Source organism: Acomys russatus, chromosome 6, assembly GCF_903995435.1.
Source record: "Acomys russatus chromosome 6, mAcoRus1.1, whole genome shotgun sequence".
NCBI lineage: Eukaryota > Metazoa > Chordata > Mammalia > Rodentia > Muridae > Acomys > Acomys russatus.
In genome coordinates this window covers 82,203,669-82,221,209 of record NC_067142.1, presented here as the reverse complement: position 1 = coordinate 82,221,209, position 17,541 = coordinate 82,203,669, and the positions used below count along the sequence as shown (strand labels likewise).

Genomic DNA, 17,541 nt, shown 5'->3' with positions numbered 1-17,541 from the left:
CCTGACTAAGCAGCCTTTCTGCAGTCTTCCTGTCGCCTCAAATAAACAAAGGGAAGCTAAGAGCCTGATAAGAGGGTAACAAGCCAACTGTGGATGGAACATGGAGCCCATCCTGTGAGTGGTGCCACAGCCGAGGAACAAAAGTTAACCGTGAGAGAGGAAACAGGACCGCGGCGGTCTTGGGAAGGACAGGGATGGCCAGCCTGATAGTCCATACTGAATCACAGTAAATGATTCTTAAGAGAAATACTAAATCCTCCATGTTGCAGACAGCAAGAGCCTGTACACGCAGGGCCTTTATTTCTGAGATGGTGTGACTGCTTAAAGCCCTTTTAGGCAAATGTTGGACATCAATTTCACCCACAGCATCTCACCAGTCCTGAAAGCACAGGGGAGGAGGGCCAGGCAAGGCTACCATCTGAATTAAACTGCCTTCCAGATGCTTCCAGACAGCTAAGCAGGGGACAGAATCCTAAGGGGGCTACTGAACAATATTCTTGAAAGAAAATGTCATATCCTCTTTGGATAGAATAAAAACCATGTACTGTGGTCAGAAGATAGCCCCAGGGACAGCCTCCCTAGCAAAACCAGTTAGGACCAGCATATGCTCATCCAGAACACGCATTAAAGCACCCAGGTGTGAGGGGTGGGGGGCACAGCTGTAATCTCAGTCTGGGGGAGGTGAACAGGGACATCTCTGGCATTCCCTGTGCAGCCAGCCTGGGAGCCTACTCAGCATAGGAAAGGCCAGTGTGAGACCATGCCTCTAACAAAAGTCACATGGCACCTGAGACATGACACCCAAGTTTGTCTTCTGGCCTCTCGTCACATGTATGCATGTGTGTATATCTGCACAGAAATGAGTATGCATAGAAGTTTCACGTAATGTGATACAGCATATCATAAAGTTGAAGTTGAGGTGGTAGTTTGCTTTCTAACACTATAAATAAGGATTTGCATTCCTTTCTGAGAAATTGCTGTTGAAAATGATAAGTATTAATACTGTCAAAATCATAAGTTCAGAGCTGTAAGGCTTGGCCTTGGCTCTGCCTCTGACTAGCCTGTGACCTTGTACAGGTCATTTGATTTCTATGTATTTACCCAAGAAAAGAAAAAATGTGCAAGAAGAAAAAGGCATTTGGTTCAATTTGCACTAAAAGCTTAGGCTTACACACCACATTGGATTGGGGTCTTTGCTTACATTAGCCAACAGAAATGTCCCAGCAGCCATCACAGCATCCATCCCTACACATGCTGCCTTGAACACACACAAACTGACTTCTGGACAGGTAAGATCTCTAAGTTGAAGGACCGTGTGCTGCCCACTGCCATATGGAGTCTTTTCTCTAAGTGTCGGGCTCTCCTCTCAGCTCTGAGGCCCTTTCCAGATCTATCAACCCAGAGTAGATCTGAGGAATGAGGGACTCATTCCGACATTCTACGTATATAAAGCAAAAAATATCACACAGCTTCCCCTTGGTGTGTGTCTGAATGAAGAAGCACATTTAATCAGCTCTGGGGGAAAAAAAAACTATCATAAAGCCCTTTATTCAAAATAAGAACAATTTGCAGAAACAAATCTGGAAGCAATTGGTCCACTTGTTCCTATAAAAGGGTAATCCAAGATGCTGCAGCATTAAGACAAGCTGATGTGGAGCTGTTCCTCTTTCAAGGAAGCAGACCTGTGCAAACGGTGTCCCGTCACGGGTCCCACCATGACACAGACCATCGCTGCCTAAGAGCAGACTGCCTTTGGCTTTTCCTTCCCCAAAGTGCTGACCAGGTTGAAAAGAGGCAGTCTACCTCAGAGGCTCCAGCTGCTTCTCTCCCCTCCCACCTCCTGCCTTCTATCCCTCAGCTGCTCAGGCCACCATGTGCCCTGTCTCAAACCTGCTGACTGGCAGAAGAGCCCACACCCCAGGTAATTAATCCTTTCCTAATGCAGGTTAAGCAGGTGGGGAGCCTTTCTCAGCTAGAGAGGAGGTAGCTGCTCTTTGGAGATGCCCCTGGAGTGATGGGATTTAATTGGGCTCCGTGAGTCCCTGAAGCGGGCCTGGCTCTGATGCTGACCTGCACGTTCAATTACCAACGCATTTCACCTAAATCCAGCTGAAGAGTCATTTCTTCTGTCCTTCCAAGTGCTATAACATTAACATAACAACCTGTGGTGAGGATATCATGTCCATGGGAGGAAAGTGATATGTGCTGAATGAACACTTGTAAAATTGAGAGATTAGCTGAATTGAACTGACAATAGCTCTCAGAACTAATAGAAGGTAGGATTTATCTAACCAGCTCTCTGTGTGTGTGTGTGTGTGTGTATGTGTGTGTGTATGTGTGTGTGTATGTGAGTGTGTGTGTATGTGTGTGTGTATGTGTGTGTATGTGTGTGTGTGTGTATGTGTGTGTGTATGTGTGTGTGTATGTGAGTGTGTGTGTATGTGTGTGTGTATGTGTGTGTATGTGTGTGTATGTGCGTGTGTATGTATGTGTGTGTGTATGTGTGTGTGTGTGTGTGTGTGTGTGTGTGTGTGTGTGTGTGTGAAAGCCAGAAGACAATGTTGGATATTATTCACCAGCCACATTCACTTTTTGTTTGGTTTGTTGTTGTTGTTGTTGTTGTGGGGGGGGTTGGGGGTGGTGGTGGTGGTGGGTGGGGGTGTGGGGGGGGTGGTGGCAGTCTGGCTGGACTAGAACTCACCAAGCAGGGTAATCCAGCACAGCAGCAAGGCCAGGGGACCCACCTGTCTCCAATTTTCCATTGCTGGGATTACAACCACAAGCCACCACACTGGGCTTTTTAAAGATGAGTTCTTGGGGACAGTGTGACCATCCTCCCCACTGCCCTAGCCCCTGAGGCCTGCAGGGTTCTCTTTAACTCAGCAGCACATTGCAGCGCTTTTTAGCCCACTGCTCCCCCACCCACCAAGGGCTTGTGAAGCCATGAAGAGAGCTCTCTTGTCTGCTCCATGCACACTTGTACCCCTTCTTCTAGCACACCAAAAGTGCACTTTATGTCTTGAACCTGCAGGCTTATCCCAAGCCATGAAATCACTAAGAAGTAAGTCACCCAGTCAAGTGAATGAGCGCAGCTGAGGACTGTGCTACTGAGGGAGTGGAAAATAGAGTTGCATGGCTTTCTATACTAAGAGGTCATGACCCGGCATTTTATCTTTTTATGCTCTTGAGAAGAACTATAAATACAAACACATAAACATCTAAACATATATATATATATATATATATATGTTTACCTCTCTTTTTATCATCTATTATATATATACTTAGTTCTCTTTTATCATCTATCTATCCATCTCCATCTAGATATCATATATCTACCTTTCTCTCTCTCTCTCCCTCCCTTGCTCCCCCCCCCTCGCCACCCCTCCCTGCTTTCTAACTGCTGCTACTACAGATTTAGAACATACAAAAATTAGCTTACAGAATCTAGGAAAGTCAAATTCCTTTGGAAGAGACATATTCAAGTTATCTTATACAAGAGAGAAAGGTGAACTCAAAAATTCTAGTGTCTTCCCTGCACTCTGCAGTGGTACTTATCTATGAAATAAAAAACAATGTGTTGAAAATTCCAAGCATACACTCTTCCTAAAAGAAAATTCAGCAGTTAAAAAATTAAATAAATCACTCGGCATTTAAAAAGTGTTTTTCAATGACATGGAATTCTCTAGAAAACCATTTCTCTGGTGCCTGAAGTCTCCAGCTGCCACACAATTTATATCTCTTTCCTCAGCTCTTTGTTTTTCTGCCATTTTCCCTGAATGTCAAAGTCAATTTAGTGCATTTCACTTTGCTGAATAAATCAGAGGCGAAATCCTTGCTAAAAGTGAAAATTTGATTTGCTAAAAGGAGCTTAGGGCAACTATTAATCAATATATCCAAAGTGTCAAAGCCAAGGCCAGGATAGACACGCACTCATTTGGAGATTGGCTGAGGCACATGAAGGGGAACACAGGGAAAGTGTACGCAGCCACTCTGGGGAGTGCGAATAAGGTTAGAAAGAGGGTCACCGAGGAACAGAGGGGAGAGTTCCTTCTTCCACTGGGTTCTGTGTGCCACACTCAAGATTTTATATGAAAGCAACTTTAGTCAACCACTCACACACACGTGAGTTGCACTAATTATGCCAGATTTTATAGGGCAATTTTCACACAATGTCTAAACAGGTTATTCTTTTCAACTCTGCAAGTAATTTTGAGAACAGCCTAAAAGTCAGAGGTCACAGCCCCATGAAGACTAGGGACACCGGGCCAGGTCCCTCAGTGTGCCCATTTTGTGAGAAGCCTTGGGGTAACTCCCAGCTATTTCAGGCTTCGGAGAGATCAGGGTGTATTGTAAACCCAATGGCAAGTTCCATCATATCATCCAACAGAGTTTAGTAATCACCCGAACCCCTATAAAAAACCAGAACAGATCTTAGGTCATTGGATCACAGACACCTTGGGTCAGCACAAACCCATTTTCCTGAGCACTGATTGATATAACTGTGTAAATTGCTCCAACCATTCTGATTTAACACATTTCAAGTGGAAGGTTCAACCAGATCATTCACAATTAAGATCTGTAGAAGCGTTAGCTTGGGCTTCAAAGGGAAACTGCCTCTCTTGGCGTGGAATCAAGGGTTGCTATGATGAGGGTTTTTGCTTCTCTGCTTTTCTCTGCTTCTTCGAAAGTCCCAGCCCTTTAGCTGCAAGCTCCTCTCGCTCAACGCCCCTCTCCACACCTCACTGTGAGGCTCTGAGAAGCATAACTTGGGAGGTATTCATGTTTGTGTGTGTGTTAGAGGGCGGCGCACACCCACAGTATCTTACATGGGCCTCACTGAATGCTTGCTTATGTGCAAGGAGGGGGAGAGAGGAGGGAGTCAGATATTGATTTAGTGCCAGATAGTGGAGCCATTTTACTGATCTGTTGGTTGCTGGGTTGGTTTGTGGCTTGGTTGTTTAGGCTGAGTCTCACCTTGTAGCTGATGCTGGCCTTGAACATGGGGAGCCATGTTCCTGCCTCGGTTTCTAGAGATCTGGGGACACAGGAATGGCCCATACCTATCTGATCCACCATTTTTAATGTGGTAGAAAGTTGCAGTAAGTCACTTCGGCTTCTTTTTACCATTAAGTGTCAATCAAATGCATGTGGGACCTCCACAGCCTTGGAAAGGCAAAGGTGTCTGGTCTTTATAACCAAGCTTTAGGGCTTTTCTCAAACATTCATGTAAGTAGCCAAATGGTGACTGCCATGCCTCATTAGCATATGTGATGTCTAGGGCAAACTATCAATCATGCATCTTGACTTTTATTGATTTAAAATGTGCCATGCATTTCCTTCTCTAACCACTGACCTTCCTTTAACCTTCAGCTTTGTACCTTTACAGACAATGTTTAGATTTAGGATGAATATGTTACACATCCTCCATTTGTTATAAAGTATGAGCAGGTGGCCTGGGACAGATGACAAATAAATGGTGTGACACAGATGGAGAGTGGAAAAAAAGACTCATGGAACCCATTGGCCAAAAATATCATTCGGCTTGATATACCAGGGTTATTGAGTAACCCCCAGGAAAGCCCAGGCTCCTTGCTCTGCAGTATGCTCATCTGTAAAAAGGAACACAGAATTAACCAGCAGGGGTGCAGTGAGCATCATAAAAGGCTTGCAAAAGTGCTTTTTATAAAGCAAAGACTATGTAGACCAGGTATGGTTACAGCATGTATGTGTGTAACTCCAGCTGAGGCAGCATCAACTCAAACTTAGGGCCACTCTGAACTACACAGTGAAGCTGTCATTAAAAGGCAAACAAAATCATAAACACATACAGTCATTTTTTTAACTTAAGCCCATCCAAAAGAATACCAGTGAAGAATTCATATAGGAAAGTAACAATGATGTAAACCAAGATGAGAATCATGATATTTATCGTATCCATGTGTGTGAGTGTGTGTGTATGTGAGTGTGAGTCAGTGTATATGAGTGTGTGTGAATGTGAGTTAGTGGGTATGTGTGTGTGAGTGTGTGAGTGTGTTTGTGAGTATGTGTGAGTGTGTGTATGAGTTGGTGTGTATGAGTGTGTGTTAGTGTGAGTGTGTGTGAGTGAGTGTGTATGAGTTGGTGTGTATGAGTGTGTGTTAGTGTGAGTTAGTGGGTATGTGTGTGTGAGTGTGTTTGTGAGTATGTGTGAGTGTGTGTATGAGTTGGTGTGTATGAGTGTGTGTTAGTGTGAGTGTGTGTGAGTGAGTGTGTGTGTGTGTTTATATAGGCATAAATGTTTGATTTGGGGTAGGTACTTTGTTCCTTGAATCTTAAATTTTCTATAGTACTAAACATAATGCTACGCACAAAGCTGACACTTGAGCACTTAATATGCATTTGGGGAATTACTATGAACTTATGGTCTCATAATGTGCTATAAGATTACACCCCATTTTTATTATGAGTATATTATAGCACGGCTATATCTGACTGGCAAAAACATTTGGAAACATGTAGTAACTGGCAACGGTAAAGCGGACTAGAGCTCCCAGGAGCAGAGGCAATCAGTATGGTGGCAGAGGGGTGGGCCACCTGCATGACTTTTCCTGGGGAAACATGGAAAAAAAATCTATTCACTTCAGATAGACCCCACCAACATACTAAAGCGAGGATCTCAATCACGTCTAGAAGTTGTCTGTTGTGGTTGGCCTTGGCTGTCAACTTGACATGTTCTAGAAGCACCTAGGAGACACACCTCTAGTCATTGAGAGCTTTTCACATTTCTAGATTGGGTTATCTGTTGTGGGCTGAACCACCTAACTGTGGGTAGCATCGTCCCAGAGACTGAGGCCCAGGAAGAAGCAAAACTGAGAAGGTGAGCTGAGGGTGAGCGCTGATCTCTCCGCGGTGTAACTACGGATGCACTGTGATCAGCTCTCTCTCGTGATCCGCTCCCCTCCCTTCCCACCACAAGGAACTGCACCCTCAAGCTGGGAGCCAAATGAAACCCTTCCTGCCGTGCTTTGGTGAGAGATTTGGTCATAGAAGTCAGAAAAGTAACTAATGTAGCACGGAAACTGGATTGTGGGGCTCTGTACAGGATCATAGGTGACAGGTTAGACACAGTAGTGTGAGTGACTCAAAGGCAGGTATATCACCTAAGAGTCACACCTCAGCAAGGCTGTCAGCACATGAAAACGTCATCCAAATAGATCCCTGCACAACCTGTAGGCAGCTCTCTCAAAGAGTCTCTTCCGCTTGAGTAAGTGTTCACTGCTAACAACACCGAGGGAGCTGTGAGCCTTTATCTTAAGAAGGCACCTGAGTCTCTGGGTTCTTTGGTTTCCTGCATGTTATGATGGGAGAGAGCAGGCAACTATCACTTTCTCACATTTACTTAATTGGTGTGTGTATAGGACAGGGGGCAATTGGCAGAAGTTTGTTCTTTCTCTCATGTGTATTCCTTCAAAGAGCCAACCCTGGTGGTCAGGCTTGAGGGCAGGTGCCCTTGCACACTGAGCCATCATGCTGACCCATGGGAGCAAATTACTTTTAAATGAGTCTGAGAAGGTTATCTCTGGCCTTTCTACAAAGTGGGCAAAAGGTTTAGATGAGCAAACAAAGCAAGAATGGTGTTTCTAAATGCTGAACAGACCTATATGTGAGATGGCAATTCTTTGTGCGGGAGTCTTTTCCCAAGTCATTCAGCACAGGTGGACAGCATGCCCCAATTACCCTGGCTCCCAGCACTGGGCCATTTTCATGGTTCCCTCTGTGTGCTGAATGCAGGAGTCCCCCACATCCCCCATCCCTCCCCCACCTCTATATTAATCGTGAGACCCTGAGGACTATCTTGTGTCACTTACACTTCACTCCCTCCATCCCCATTGCTTGTGGAAGCCAGGAAGGGCTCTTTAGCACCATTCTAATTTATTTTCTCTTCTTTGTATCTCACCAATGTATCAAAATGGCAAGCACATGCGTGTGAGCACCTCCACATCACCCTCCCACCACCTTTTACTTCCAAAAATTTCTACCAAATGAGTGGTTCATAAAGAGGGTGGCACCCTGATGTCTTTCCCCAGCATAGCTCCTCTTTACCAGAGCAAGTCCTTTCCTGGCAGCTGCTGAGCGTCAGCGACTTGTCTGTCACCCAGCAAAGGCCATGAAACCCTGCCGTGGCCTGCCTATGACCCCCATCTTATGCAGGCTACTTTCAGGGGATGGCAATCTCTTCTCCAGCTCTAAGGGTACCCTAATAGTTATGTATGCCTCCCCATACAATGTGGACAAAGACAACTCTCCTAGGTCCCTCTGCCCCATGGCACAGCTTCTGTTCCATGGCTTATCACACACAGCAAGGGGCGCACCACTGCCACTGAAACAAAAAGACAAAGTGTCCCACGCTGCATGGGCAAAGGGAGGCATATGTGGATTGGACCTATGGATATTGCCAATCCAAGTAGCCCAGTGCCAGTTCTGTGTTTGACTCATCTCAAGGATAATACACTTGCTCCTTCCCCAAATTCATCTTAGGTTCTGTCAATTATTAGCAAGGCATCCATCAATTATGCTGTGTGATTTTTCACGGGGAAACATAAAGAAATGGCTAGGGCCCTAATCATACACCAAAAAATATATATAATAAAATAAAATCTAGCCATATCTAGCTTGAGGAACCAACATGTTTATTCAGAGCATGAGATAGCTTGCCTATAGGAGCACAGATGACTCAAAGCCAATTGTTTTGACTCATGATGGAACTTCCATAGGCTCCCCTGCACACTTTGCAAGCCTCTCACCACTGTGCACACAGTCTCAGGGAAGGACCTTGTGAGTCTTGTTATTTGTTAAGCTTCCTGGCTCTTACACACTCGGCTAGCTCACAGGGCCGTAGGAACGACCCTTGGATCTCTGTGATGGAAGTTATAACTCAGAGGAGACAGCTGAGCAGCAGTTCATACTCAAGGCACTTGCAAGAGAAGACAGGCCCTTGTGGGTCCCCGTAACAGACAGTGGGGTGTCGCTTGAGATTGATCTGCTTAGGGATACCTCACTGCCCCTTTGGTGATCTGCATTTCAATTTCAGCATGGGCAGCTACAGAAAACAGAGGATGCTTGGGTGACGCTTCAGTTCCTGTCTTTCACCTACTGGGTCCTCACAGGCCCCAAAATTTAACAGTTTCTAAAGGTTCCCCCAGATTGATGACATCACTTAGACAATACTGGGCCTTGTTTGTCTGTGGATGAGCGGTAATGCCCACACCGTGACCTAAGAAATTCCTCCCTTGTTTATCAGAATAGAAGTTTGTTGAATGACTTCTATAAATACTGATTTGGGGGGTCCTTCAGATTTAAGGCACTTAAAGGATCATGTGTAAGCAATACTTCACAAATAAAATTGAATCCCAGATATTTTGTATTTAGGTGACACTTTAGAGTATATGGATTAATTATATATAGATTCACAATTTCCATGTGTATTTTTCTCATTGCTTTCCACAATATAATTAATAGTGCAATTAAATGATATAAAATATTCTCAGCTACAGCTCATATTCTCTGATTTTATTTTCATTAGCTTTTAACCAACAGGTAAACACTGATAAAAGAAGCTGGTATGTTATGTTAAACAATCTCTAAATACTTAGTAATTGATTAGCCTTTCAACTTAGCCTTATTCACTGCCAGGGCTGTGGGTCTACATTTAACTCTTACCCAGTTATCTAAAAGAGTCAAATAAACAAATACTGAATTACTTATTTAAGCTTACCTTAGCTCATTCACAGCACAGCATAAACCACAGCCACAAGCAAACTCCGGGATGGGGTGAAGTAAAACCAATGAATCAAAAAACATTTATCAAGTTTCACTGATACAAAAATCAAAATAAATACAACTTACATATGGCCTGGGCCATTCTCCATCAACCAGGGCCTGCTCATTATGTGTCAAGCTACATCCCATACTTTCCACAGCGAGACTTACTTTGTATTAGAAATGAGCCTCACTCCTAGGACCACTACATCTGCCATTGTTTCTGTGCCTTCACGTGCATCTCACTTGTGGGTAGTGCACACTGAAGAGGGGAAGATGAGATAGGAGTGTTGCTATGGGTTTGAAGTCAGCCCGGGATGCAGAGTAAGACCCGAACTGGCCAAGGTGAAGGGAGATTTTGTCTCAAAAGGGTAGAACACGGTGTAGGGGGATTTACCTAACAATGTTAAGTAAGGAATACTGCAAACATAAAACCTCAGCATTAAAGCATACTCTTAAAAATTGATCTGTACAGAAATTTATTTGAACAATAACTGTAATTCCAAACAGTGCCACTGGGAACCAATGTTCAAATATTCCTGATTATTTTGTAAATGTGTGAGTGAGTATGTGCATGTGTGTATGCATGTGTGTATGCTTGTATACAGATACACACAGGCACACACACATATATGCTCTTTGGAGAGTTCTGTAATCAAATCAAACTCTATAAATTGAAAGTAAGAGAACTCTAGAAAACCCTGTCAGAAAACAGTTTTTGCTATAGCCCTTAACTGAATATTTTATTTAAAGGATTAGCAGACATGGGAAATGCTGGCTAGTGTAGCTTTCTAGTTTTTACAGGAAGTAACACACTTAAAATCATCTTATCATCACGATGTATTCCAGTGCGGCCTGTTCTTAGGGCTTTGACAGCCTTGACTTGGCTGAAGGAGAGTTGTGAGGTTCTTTCCGTTTTTGTCTGATGTCATCATTACGTCAGACACTATTTTATGATGTGATGAAGTGGGCTGGTGGCATGGTTCAGTGGTTAAGGAGACTGGTTACTCTTGCCGAGGCCCCACCCATGTTCACTTTCCAGCACCCACCCATACTGGCCAGTTCACAAACACCTGTAACTCTACATCCAGGGCATCCAGTGCCCTCTTCTGGCCTCCGTGGAAACTGCATGCGTATAGCGGGAACTAACTTACGCAGGTACACCCTCACATACATAAATAAAAAATAAACAAATCCTTTTTAAAAAAAGAATGTGATGAGGGTGCTCCCAACATTGAGCAAAGCCCTCCTTTGTGAACCATAATCTGCTTGTCTTGTAAAACATGTGCCACTCAGGCAGAGCGGGGAGCATGGGTCAGTTGGAGAGCATAGCTTAATGTGAGCAAGGTTCAGCTTTGAGCCCCTTTGCTACAAAATCAGATCAGTAGATTAAGACGATGGAGACAGGGTGGCCTGAAAGTCTGCCGTATTTTCATCTAAATTACACCCATTTACTTCAGTGTTCAAACACTTTCCTGTTCTTCTAAAGTAGCCGCTGACAGGATCCGTAAATTTACTCAAGCCACTCATATAGGTCAGTAATATGGACTGTGGCTTTTAAAGTGCCACCTGCTAAGCTCGTGCTGTGTTTTGCTAAGGAAATTCCAGGACATAATAATATTCTAATCAGCCTCAAAGAACAATCACAGATCTGCCTGTTGGGCTGATAATCGTTTTATCACACCCTGTGAAACCAAGCTCCACTGTCTGAGGAGCCTCCTCCGTTACTTGGCAGCCTGCTCTAAAAAACGCCAACAATGGAGAAGGAATGAAGTGGAGTATGCAGAACCACCATATCTACATAAAAGAGATTAGAGGCGACAGCGTTCCATTTTACAGCTCAATCATATTGTGTTAGCATGCGCTTATCCGAGCGCGGACGAAATTGAAAGAGAAATAAAAAAGAGCCAGGCAGATAGGAAGCAGAAAAGCAAGGCATGAGCAATTTCCAAGGGTATAAAGGGATGCTAATGGCAGGGCCTGTCATTCTTAAAAAGGGCTATTAGGGCACCATCATCTGTTCTTGTGCCCTGATGCTCCTCCAGCTAAAGTCAAGCTTTTTCCGAAGCCCTTGTGGTCCATTTTTTTTTCCTTCTTCTATAGATAAGTGTGGTCATGTTTCATAACAGCTCATGTCCCATTCATGTGATTTATTAGCGCAAGTCAACTAATTCTATTTACTGATAAAACCCCTCACTCCCTATATGTTTTTGTTCAGCCTTTTCTTTGGTAGAATTCTTCACTTTTCTTGAGCCTGAAGCAAGCATGCTAGTGTGTATTTGGAGCAGTGCAGAAGGGGAGCTGGCCTGCTGCAAAGCTTCAAGCATGCCAGTGGATGTGTGAGTGTGCAAACTAACAACAGAGTGTGGATCGTTAAGGCTTGACTCGTGTGTGTGTGTGTGTGTGTGTATGTGTGTGTGTGTTCACACATGCACACGTGTGGGTGCATGTATGTAAGTTCACTTTACTTCTGTCATAAGTGTTACATAAAAATATTGTAAAGTTAAAACCAAAGGGGAATTTCAGTTTGCTTCTGACTGTACTTTGACTCCAGACCCACTCACTCAGCAAGACTGGTTCCCTATAGAGAACACAATCTTACTTTTATCAAGGCGGACATGTGACTTTGCATCTTTATGCTGTCCTTGCTTTTACGTCCCCATGCCATGTTCCAGGTGACTATGTGTGGTTCTTGGATGCCCTTGAACTCAGGCATGCTTTGATACCACAGGGCTTCCTCCAACATTCTCAAAACCATCAAGGCATGAATATTGTTTTAAAAAAACAGAAACACAAAAAATCTCGGTGAATCCTTGTTTTTCAAATTCCCTTCTGAGAAGCTAAGGTTCTCTTGTAATCATTTAAAATACTCTCTGGGCATTAGAAGAATGAGAGCCTTGAGGCACCAGGCGTCAGTGTCCTCCATTTGCTATGGAGAGAGAGAGAGAGTAATGTCAGCCCCCACCAATTCTAAGCCCTGGCTTATGACTGAGCACATAATTGCTCATTGTTTCCAGCACTGGAAATGGTGCTACTCAGAGTTATTTAAAGTTACTGTTTTTACAGAAGTCACCCAGCCCGTGACTCTGCCTCTTTGTAAGTCCCATCCTCCCCTCAAATGCACAATCGGGACTGCAAATTCACCTCTGACCTTTTCTAACCACAGGGCTTGAGAGGAGTTTTGTTTTTTTGTGGGTGTTTTGTTTTGTTTTGTTCTGTTTTATAGCTGGTTTTTATTGTGACAATTCCAGGTGGCATCAAAATATTGCCTTAATAAATTTCTTCACTTTGAGAAAATTGAGCAAAGCTCACTGAAATGATAGGCGATGTAACACCATGGTGACAGGATTCACACACTGCTGTTTGTTTGTTTGTTTGTTTGTTTGTGGCAGGAGACAGGAGCCCAGAGGCCAATGCCAAGTATTTTCCTCTATTGCTCCTCACATTATATTTGAAGACAGAGTCTCACAGAACCTGCAGTTATTGTCTGTCATCTTAAGGTAGTGTCAGAGGATATTCGTGTTTTTAGGGTTGCTACTGGCAAGTAGTCAGTAGATGATAAGGATGCTATCAAACATATTATACAGAAAAGCCACATTACACAGAAAAGCCAGATGCAACAGAATTTTCTAGAATCAAGTATTAGTAGTGCCAAGATGAGAAGCCCTGGGTTGGAATAACTATATTTAAATACATATATGTGCATATGCATATAGGTGTAACGATGAAATGCGTATAGGAGTAATAATGAAAAAGAGGCTATTAAGTTAAGAGTGGGGCGCATGGGAAGAGTTTGAGGGACAATAGCTTGGCAGGGCTAGGGGTAAAGTAACACAATTCTACTTATATTAAGAACATATTAAAATAGCAAAAATGTGTATAAAGTTTATAAACACATGGAATAATAGCATACCACATTAATGATCTATCCTGAGTGTCTAAAAATGTGTCTATACACATTAAAAATATGTTAGTTTTGTTTTTCTCTACTTTAACACACCCAGCAACAGCACTTCTTTCCCAAGAAGTTTTCATTTACCATCCAGACATGTATGTCACCTGGCTTTTCTCACTGTGACAGGCTTTCATCCTACAGTCAAGGCAACTCCTCCTGCCTCAGCCTCCCAAATGCTAGGATCACCACACCTAGCCTTCTGATTCTTTTTAAATTCTTCCTCTGAACACCTTTTTACACCATCCATATAAGTGTGATTACAATCGAAATGCAGCAACATATATCTCCAGGGACACACAGTGTTCTTTTAGATATTGTTGTGCTTGTGTGGGTGTCTCCCAAAGCATGCGTTCAAGTTACCTATTTAACTAGTTCTGACTTAATTTGGAGAGCTTTATTAGCAAACAGTGTAAGACAAAGTAGCCGGTATAATACAGAGCGATGTTTAAATTAGTTTACAATTTGCTTGGTCTCATCTAGAACTGCCCTGAACAAAGCTATTCAGAAATGTCAGCTGTGTCCCTAACCACTGTAACAAATTGTTGCCTGAACGCTGCACACCTAATGACTTCAAATTAGCTTCACTGCGATACTGCCTGACAGTTCGTTACGACTGTTAGCGACATGGCTGGCGTATCATGACCAATAAATTGGTTTCAGTGTAGGCTGGGAAAGGGACTTCCATCAATTTGATTAAAGAAATTACTGTAGCTTCAAAGCATAAAGACAAACTAGTTTAAGGAGACGGAAATAAGTTAACCGTGTTTGCCAGAAAAACATTTCTTGTCACTTGAAAACTTCTTTATAAACTATTTGAAAACCGAAGTCAAAAGCAATAAAAATGAACTCAGATACAATACTAACATTCAAAATATGTGGTATAGTTTTTGCTATTAAAGAATGAGTCAAAGAAAGGTAATAAAACACCAACTTAAAATCAGGATATGTAAGAAAATCTACCATCTTAGTCTAGTGTTACATTTTGTATATAAGTTCATCATAAATACCTAACAGCTAAGTAAAATTGGTGATCATAAAGAGAAAGTCAATGTAAACATTTATGATAAAGAACAAAATGGATGATTTTTACAAGGAAAAGGGTACAGTAGCCTACTGCTGAAATTTATTATTATTATTATTATTATTATTATTATTATTATTATTATTATTATTATTATGTTTTTAAAGACAGGGTTTCTCTGTGTAGCCTTATAATATAATATTTTAAAGTAAAAAAAAATTATAGAATTCTTTCTTCAGGAAAAAAATAAAAATCTTTAATATAATTAAGAAATAGTTTTATGTGTTGTATGTTTTTCACGATGGTGGCAAATAGTGCCCTCAAATAGAAAATGAAAGATGAACAGAGTTCCAGATAGTGCATAAATATGATAGCCATCCCTGCGTACGACTTAGTGCTCTGAATGAAGACCACTGGTACCGAATTAAGTACAAACAACAGAAGAAATAGTTAAGAAATAATCTCACAAGAAAAATGTAAATTTTCCTCCTATAAGACCCACAAGCCTGGAGGCACCTGCAACCTTTGTGCTTCTTTTGGGTTTTCAGAGAACTTACCTGGAATATGTTTTGCCCATCCAATGATAACCACCAACTCTCGGTCAGCCAAGTCACAGAGTGTCGTGAGGGCTTTGATGTCACTGTCGGGGACGGTGGGGTCAGGCATGGCATAGATCTTCTCTGGTTCAGCCACCAACAAATGCGAGACGATCTTGTTATCTGTGGGGTCAGAGCAGAGCACTAGATGACCACGAACATAATCACCCACGTTTATAAACCCTAAGGTATTTTGTGGTTTGAAAACTAATTGTAGCAGCCTACTAGAAAACACTCGCCCCCCCTTCCCCACCCCCGCCTCGTATCATGGTTCACTCCGTGTGCTTTGAGTAGTGTTTTAGAAAATTCTTAGCAAGAAAGAGCTCACTGTTCAAGACAGAAAGCATCCCTTTCTTTGCCTGGCTTTCTTAAAGGACGACCTGGTCCTGCTGTGAACGTTTTTATAGCAAACAGGTAAGAGAAGTTAGATGCTTCTTGGGTTTGCTCGCTGATTAAGTGGGATCTGGGGAAGCAGATTAAACAGCACACAACACTTTCATAATATAAACCCAGCAGAAAGCTTTGAATTATGGTCTAATGCAGAAAGCAAAGACCCACGAAGCCCATAGTCTTAATAGGCACGCAAGTCATTAATTGTTTTAATTCCTTTAAAGAAGAGCCAAAGGTCAGAACCCTTCTGCCAGGATGAATTACTGACTATATAACTCTATCTCCTTGGGATGCATTAAATAGGAGCTGCTCTCCTTTTCCCCTGTCCCCATGTACCAAACCAACCCTCCAAATACAGCTAATATCTGTGCCCATAAAAACGACCCTGCTTATACGATACAGTATTTCCTCCTCCGAGCACCTTATTCTTTAATCTTCTACTTTCATCTGTTGTCCCCAGTTCATTCTCTGCCTCAGATTTATCTGTCTGAAATTTGTGATCTATGCTTTTGAAATCTTCATAAAGTCAACACTAGAGACAAATGGAAAACGTCTCGTCGGATGTGTTATACTGCTCAGGGGCATGTGTGGGTTTATGGAGGGGCCGTAAAGGCTGCCTAACAGAATGATTTTTCTCGTTGGCCTGATTTTCAATTTCTTGATGTAGCTTTAGATGTGATGCTTTCTTCTATGTGAGGAGATACAAATGGATAAAAAATCAATTCATATATTTAAGGGTCCTAGGTAATACCTTTCTAGAAAATCAGGGGTTTAAGGGGAGGTTATGTGGACAGACCCAAAGTTTCAAGTGTGTTTGTTATAGATTTTAACTCTTTCAACTCCAAATGACACCTGGCATTCTTTGGTAACAAATAGACTAACAGAAGGCATATCTAGCACTTTTTATGAAAAAAAAAATGTATGTATGCATGTATGCATTTGACTCTCCGAAATTTTCATACAATGTACTTTAATCATGTAATTATTTAATCCAGCCCCCACTCTTCCATCTAACGCTTCCAAGGCCCTCCCCTCCCCCATACAGCGTCGTATTCTCCTTTTCTCGTTTTTAATAAACCCCAGAATCCCATTTGTGCTACCTGTACACTTACAGGTGTGGGGTCACCCACTCAGCAGTGGGGTAGGCCTACCAGGAGCCATACTTAAAGTTACTCTCCCTCCTGGAAAATCTCCAACTGTCAAGAGTTCCCAGTGAGGCCCCCTTTCCACCACCACACTGCCCCATGCACCCCCAATGCTTGAATGCTATCTAGCTTGATTTTTGTTCAGGTATTGTATAGGCAACCCTGAAATTGTATTTTGAAATGCACTGACATGGACATATGAATTATATTTATTTGAAATAGTTACCAGTCCTTGACATTAATATTAATATTTGGGTAGAAAGATTTCCAAATGCCACACTTTCTAGGAAAAAGTTAACTAATGATGCTATAGGTTCCTGTTTAGCTTATATAACTGGAAAGGAGTGACGTTTTTTATTCTATATACTGTGGAGGGAATATCTTGCCTTTCTGGTTAAGCTGAAGGAGGTTTTGATTTTTATTCCTCTGAAGATGTTAGATCTCAGGACTGGAAGAATATGCATCAATCCAGGGCACAAGAGTATAACCAAAGGAAATCATGATTCTAGATTTTATTGTTTCACACAAGGGAAAACAGGCAACCTGTTTTATCCAAGTCATGCTCCTTGACTTGCAGGTCAGAGTGATTTGGCAAAAGCCTGAACATCTCCATCCTTCAGCAAATAGAATAGC

The 17,541-nt window shown here is 42.4% G+C and overlaps 1 protein-coding gene across 7 annotated transcripts in view; it reads right to left on the bottom strand.

Annotated features, from left to right (window-relative positions):
- The window catches only part of Esrrg (estrogen related receptor gamma), a 565,698-nt gene that overhangs the window by 40,865 nt on the left and 507,292 nt on the right, over positions 1-17,541 (bottom strand). For all 7 annotated transcript variants that reach the window (XM_051148111.1, XM_051148110.1, XM_051148112.1 and 4 more), the window contains one exon: positions 15,335-15,496. In XM_051148111.1, the coding sequence (XP_051004068.1) occupies positions 15,335-15,496 (162 nt within the window). The remainder of the gene's footprint in view (positions 1-15,334; positions 15,497-17,541) is intronic.